The sequence below is a fragment of the Haemaphysalis longicornis genome, unplaced genomic scaffold (assembly GCF_048455015.1).
Source record: "Haemaphysalis longicornis isolate Haplotype H1 unplaced genomic scaffold, Haemaphysalis longicornis Haplotype H1 scaffold_5, whole genome shotgun sequence".
Classification (NCBI taxonomy): Eukaryota; Metazoa; Arthropoda; class Arachnida; order Ixodida; family Ixodidae; genus Haemaphysalis; species Haemaphysalis longicornis.
In genome coordinates, this window is record NW_027526385.1 from 67,335,551 (window position 1) to 67,342,261 (window position 6,711).

The 6,711-nt window shown below is 48.6% G+C and overlaps 1 protein-coding gene across 3 annotated transcripts in view; it reads left to right on the forward strand.

Moving 5' to 3' along the window:
• Positions 1-6,380, forward strand: part of LOC144138371 (17-beta-hydroxysteroid dehydrogenase type 6-like) — a 32,297-nt gene extending 25,917 nt beyond the window's left edge. For all 3 annotated transcript variants that reach the window (XM_077670621.1, XM_077670619.1, XM_077670620.1), the window contains 4 exons: positions 150-362; positions 2,110-2,304; positions 2,955-3,087; positions 5,625-6,380. In XM_077670621.1, coding sequence (XP_077526747.1) covers positions 150-362; positions 2,110-2,304; positions 2,955-3,087; positions 5,625-5,967 — 884 coding nt within the window. In that variant the 3' untranslated portion in view covers positions 5,968-6,380. The remainder of the gene's footprint in view (positions 1-149; positions 363-2,109; positions 2,305-2,954; positions 3,088-5,624) is intronic.
• The last annotated feature ends 331 nt before the right edge of the window (positions 6,381-6,711 follow it).

A 6,711-nucleotide genomic window follows, 5' to 3' on the forward strand; every position in this document is an offset into this window, starting at 1 on the left:
TTCACTCCCTGCAGGCAGGGGTGGTAAATTATTTCTGTTCAATCGGTCATTTATTGCTTTCGCCTTATGAACTGCTTTGAGGGTATACCTTAATAAATGTTACCGTGTATGGTAAGTGGAATGAAATGAAAGTTCTCGTCACTGCGCAGGCTGCGACACGGGCTTCGGCCACGAACTGGCCAAGCGGTTGGACGCGGCCGGCTTCCAAGTGCTGGCCGGATGTCTGAACCCTAGCTCGGAGGGCGCCACCATGCTTCGGGACTTCTGCTCGACCTCGCTGCGTGTCGTGCACCTGGACGTGACCCGGGAGGAACACTTCAGGCGCGCAGCCAAGACCCTGGCCGGAGAACTGGGACCACGGCGTCAGTATTCTCATCTGCTCCTTGAGTCTGACATGGCTTGACTGCCTAGAGTTGTTACAATAACTTCTAAAACGAAACTATGTACTGCCTAGAGTTGTTACAATAACTTCTAAAACGAAACTATGTGATCTAGCGCGCCCTCTGGCTGTGCCCTGGTTCCGCCAGGTTTCGCCAAGTTTCGCCATGTTTCCCCTGACGTTTTCGCATTACTTTTGGGGCAGAAACTTGGCGCCTTACTAAGCGCCTCGCAGGAAAACTTGGGTCAGCCCAACGAGCAATCGAAAGAAGGATTACGCAAGTAACTTTTAAGGATATAGGGAACGAGGATCCCGTAAGACAAAAAAAACATTCGGGTGGGAGTCATCGTAGCTACAATAAGAGGAAGAAATGGACTTGGGATGGCCATGTAGTGAAGTGAAGTGACATCCGGTGGACAATTAGGGTAACGGAGTGGATACCGAGAGATGGATGTAGAAGAAGGAAAAGGCCGTTAACTCGTTGCAGGTTTGGAATAAGGAATTTCGAGGTGAAATAATGGACTCGGGCGGCTCAGGACAGACTCAAACAGTCAAGTAATGATGATGATGATGAATATGGCGACGATCTACCAACATCCACTACAAATGATTTGAGGCATAGGTACACCAGTCAGAAAAAACGGCCGCATGGTTAGTCCACCCTAGGGTGCCTCGATGACGCCTTGGCCCTATCATTTCGACATGAAGGTGGGCGTTAATCAGAGCACACTCCTGACCACACAGCACCACTCCATGCGCCACATATTTGTACTTCAGTGCTTGTTTTACATAACTGTGTTTCGTTTCGCACATAGTGTAACAAGCAATTGCTCTCATCCTAATCTGTAGATGAGCAACCTTTGCTGGTGTCACGCATCAAGCATTGCAAGCTGAAGCAACCAAGTGGCAGTTATGATCCATTATGCGTTAAAAATAGGTCATTGGAGCACTTTATCTCCACTAGAGAGTTCTTATCTGTGTCCTTGCCCTTCTTGCGTCTTTTTGTCTTTGTTTTGCGCTGTAATCACTATGAATCTTTCCTATGAAACTGCCCTCCCTTTCCCCACTCTTCTTGCCCTCTTTCCTAACTTTAATTTTCATATTCCCCCTTCCCTTATTTTCCTACCTCATATCAATTTTCCTTTCTCTGCTTCCCCTTTAATACGCCGCAAGGCAAAAGAACGAAGCGAGAAAGCTAACTGCCTTAGACAAGTGTCCTTTTCATTAGCCACTTGCAGCCTCAACGTAAGTGAAAAAACTGCGCAATTTGAGACGGCCGCAAAAAGGGAGGAAACACAGGACAGGCGCAGACTTGCAACTAACATTTATTACACAAAGGTCACATATAAGTACAGCCGGAACGCCTGCCACCGCGCATGCGCAAAACAATGCAATAACACTTCCAATAACAATAATAAAAACCCAACAAAACAAACAACCAAACTCCACTCATCAATAAACTTCATCTCGCTGTTGTGCAACCAGATTGATGACCGGAGTTAGGTTGCTTGTTTTGTTGGGTTTTTTTTATTGTATGTGTTATCGTATTGCTTTGCGCATGCGCAGTGGCAGGGGTTCCGGCTGACCTTGCTGTAATAAATGTTAGTTGCAAGTCTGCGCCTGCCCTGTGTTTCCTCCCTTTTTGTGGCCGTCTCAAATTGTGCAGTTTTTTACTTACGTTTAAGATGCACCAACGCGCCCACCAACAAGTCTTTCTTAACCCCTTGCAGCCCTGTGGGCGGTGGTGGCCAATGCCGGCATGATGAGTGCTGGCGAACTGGAGTGGGGCAGCACGGAAGCTGCGCGCTACCTCTTCGAGGTGAACGTGTTCGGAGTGGTGAACACGGTGCGCATGGCTCTGCCCTTCATGCGCCGACGGCAGAGCGCCCCGGGCGCCAGAATCGTCGTCGTCGCCAGTGTAGCCGGTAAGTACCATGCTTTCTTGCTTAACGAGTGAATCTATTTCGGTGGGCATTGCGCAAACACTATGGGTAAGGCCACCATGAAGACAACAAGCTCGTTTTATTTGATAGAAGACGTCTTTGATAATTCTCTGTTATTTTGACGCGAAAAGTCAAATGGCGTTGAGAAACATTCACATTTCCCGCTGCTCAAACGTTCCGCTACGTCACAATTAAGCGGCGTAATTCAGCGCTAGCGTTCAAAGGGCACGATCACCGGGAGCTAGAGATCGGTACCAATGCATATGCACCACCCCTGGCATAGGCACTTCGAGCAATCTTAAAACGAAACTATGTAACGAGCAACCTTAAAACGAATCTTGGTGACAGTTATTGGCGAAACTGGGTGCACTCAGCTTCCATATAAAAGCGGTGTCCAACCGTGGCGATGTGTCGAAAAATGGAAGGTGGAAACCGGAAACTGTGGCCGTCGAAGCTTTGGTAAAGCTCCGGCTGACAGGACCCCTTGTCTGTCTACAAGGCAGGAAGCTCCGGGACCTTGGCTATTATCAAGTTAATCTCAATAAACTGTATAGCTTTCCGGCTTTCGACAAGTAATGCCGTACATTCTAAACTCTCCAAGCTTGCTAAACTCTCCGTGCTTCCTTATGCAGGCCGTGTGACGTACCCGGGCCTGGCCTTCTACTGTATGTCCAAGCACGCCATTATCTCGTTCGCCGACGGGCTGCGCCGCGAGATGCGCAAGTGGGACATCCTCGTCTCCACTATCGAGCCTGTGCTCTACAGGTAAAGAACGCACGGGTACAAACGTGTTCGCTACTGACTTCACGCGTAGTCACGAGAACATAGTCACCCGTGAGCACTTATACGTACTTGTGGGTCATGAGTCCGTACTCACTAGGAACGCGCATGCGTACTCACGAATAGATGCACACTGAAGATCGACTACGTACTCATGAGTACACAACCACCCACGGGTGGTACACAAGGATATCACTGTTGAGTTCTTGTAAGAAACCATGTAAGATTGTTGACGTCATTTTTTTACTTTACACAGGGACAACCAATGTCCCGATGTCTCCTTATACTACTTGCGAGGCCACTGTCAATAGTGGGTCACTGTCAATCGACCACTGTCTGCCCAATTCTTCGTATAGCTGCAAATATGTCGCATATGTCGCAACTGGTGTTTTGTTCATGGAAAAGAATGTAAATGGCAGGGCACTAAATGACCTCGATGAATTTGAGGAGGCTGAAATCTTTCTGAAAGTTTTGCTGCCGTGGACTTAACGCTTGTGCTGAAATAGGGCGGAAATTCATTGAATTTGACACAAACGTTAATAACGGTGCGCATAGTGCACTCGTTACACACGTACACTTATACTGACACTATGCTTCATTAAAATTAATTCACATTTAACGGTTTGGTGATGAAATGTTTTCACGACAACCCTCCTAGGCACTCATGAGCCGGCACACGCACATAACTGTGTAATTAAAAAAACGTACGTATTCATAAGTACAGTCTTTGTTAAAATTTTGTGGGCCACGGTGACCGTGGCGGGAGCGGGCGCACGGCCGTGCGGGGGCGCTGCGCTTGCCACTGTAGGCTAGTTGCGCGGCTAAAGAGAGCGAGGGGAACTTTTGCTCTTGCTTTTGTAGCGTGTTCGGCGCGACAAGCGCTGAGCAAAGGTCGTGCGCAGAAGCGACTCTAAGAAAACGGCCCCGCTGCGCTTATCGCGTCAGCCATAATGCGAAAGGAAGTGCGGAAGTTCCCCTCACTTTCTTTAGCCGCGTAACCAGCCAACAGCGGCAAGCGCAGCGCCCCTGCTCGACCGCGCGCCTGCTCCTGCCACGGTCGCCGTGGCCCACAAAATTTTGACAAAGACTGTACATGGGGACTCGCAAGTGTACATGCGTACGAGTACATATAACTCGGAGTGCTTATCAGTCAGTTCTTTGGTTTGTGCCTACGGTCACTCACCATGAAACTCACACGCGAGATTGAATTGTACAAGATTGAGCCAAAGGATACCGGTCATCATGTATGTCTATGTTTTATACTGAGACTATAGTGTACAGATATCCATTCGGCTGAAGTGGTTAAAAAAGGCTTGGCGGCATGCATATGAACAATCAAAGCGAATGCGTTTAGAGACACCAGAATTTTCCTACACGAGAAAGGCGGCATCCTCTCACTAGCTTAAAATGGCGTGTAGGACAAGCATTTAATATAAAGACAGCATTTTATTATTAATTAGTATCACTGCATTTCAGTGATGCGTGAGTGCTTCAAAATATTTTGAAGCGTCATAAAATCTTGTTTTACCCACGACGAATTTTGTTTAGGCAAGGCTTCATGTGATCAGGCGTTTTGATTGTGACGGACGCACAACACGCTTTTCCCCTTCTGTGCGCTGCTCTGAGAGAAACTACCACTTATTTCAAACAGTTCATCACTGTGACTCTACAATCACGCACGTGAAGGGTCCGCTTTGCGATTAAAGCTTGCGTGCTGTTGCCACCCGCCGTAAACGGCGCGTGCTTGATTTCTTGTCGGAAAACGCTGCTGACGGTCTCGGATGGCTAAATGCTTATTCCCTCATTCGTTTTTTTAAAGCGAAAGCTTTCTTAGTGGGTCCGATGGCGTCCTGTCAAAAAACTAATGCATTTTACCCATACACCAGTTGGTCTAACGAAAAGCTCTGGTAACATCTCTGGACACTGGCCACAACCGGGCTTCCATTGTGTCAACATTGTTAACTTGAAAATCACGAAAAGATAAGGCAATACATACATAGACGCGCCGCGGTGGCTCAGTGGCTAAGGCGTTGTGCTGCTGAGCACAAGGACGCGGGTTCGATTCCGGTCGCTTTTCTGATGGAGGCGAAAAGCGAAAAAATGCCCGTGGGTACGCGATTTCGGCGGACGTTAAAGATCCCCGGGCGGGTCAAAATTAATCCGGAGCCCTCCACTACGGCGCGCCTCATCGCCTGCGTTGCGTCAACGCGTTAAAACTTACAATCAATCAAATCAATACATGCATAGATCATGGAAAAGGAGTACAATAGTAAGCATTCATCTCCTAAACCTTGTATCGGTATACACAAAGACCGTTCGTAAATGCATTTGCTTAGTGCGCGAGAAATCGTCGCTTGGGTTCGTTCTTCGTTTACGATTTGGGTCTTTGGAGATTTTACAATCGATTGAAAGCACTTTCGAACTTTCAGCGAAGTTTTGACGCCCTTTTAGCTTTCACGCTTCTCTCAAGTTTCGCCAGGAAGGGATGGCAATTTTTTCCCCTATTTTTTTCCTCCCGGCAGGACAAGGATGGCCATGCCCGAACACATACAGTGCTCGGTGGACCAGTCGTGGCAGGACACGCCCGAAGGTGTGCGCGAGGCGTACGGGAAGAGCTACTTCGAGAACTTCCGCTCCCGCTGCCTCGACTTCCTGGCCAGGCGGTGCCGCGAAGACCTCTACGAAGTCGTCGACAACATGTTCCACGCCGTCAGCTCCCGGCGCCCACGCCGATCGTACTTCTGTGGAGGCGCCAAGGACAGGTTCCGGATCGCCCTCCTGAAGTTCCTGTCTCCGGCCACGGTGGACCGCTTACTCTGCTCCATCAACCAGAGCCACGTCGGCCGCTCCGTCTCGGAAGACTGACCCGTTGCTACTGGCAAAGCCCATGTGACTTTATACAGGACCCATATGTTCTCATATGGGTCCTGTATAGTGGCCCTGTATACCCATATGCTTTCATATGGGTCTATACCTATTTATACGGGGCCCATATGAAATTAAATGGGAACCCAACGAATGTATATGGGGCACGTAAGAATTGATATTGTTCCTATACAATGCAATACGAGGCGATCCGTCGAAAAAGCCTGTTGCGATGCCGCATGGGCCTGTGCATTGTTTTGTAATGTTGGCCCATCATTCGACCGGTTAATGTGTCATCGCCCCCTCTGAACCCTTCGTTTCGATCCCGTCCCCTCAGCCCTACCCCATCCCTTCTCTGGGTCACTTGTGCGAACGGGAAGATGGGCCCATCGTTGTACAATAAACAAATAATGTGCGAATTTTTTTATTGATTTGATTGAAGCTGTGGTTACAATAGTATCAGCTATCAGAGTAGTCTGCTTCATTAACTTGATATACGTCTGCCGCTCCTCCCCGAAGGGCTGCCCTTCTCCGCTTGTGAGGAGGAGTCTGTTACGATGGATGAAAAGGGGACAACGATTTTGAACCGGAAACGTTATTTACTATTCTAGAATATGCCGCATTTCTCTGATTGTATGCCTTACAGCGAAGTTCGGTCGCAAAGTTGTCGACGACAGCGAAGCCTTTCTGCCGACATCAGGGCACCGATGGCCTCAAATGCTGCACATCAGCTACAAGAATGAC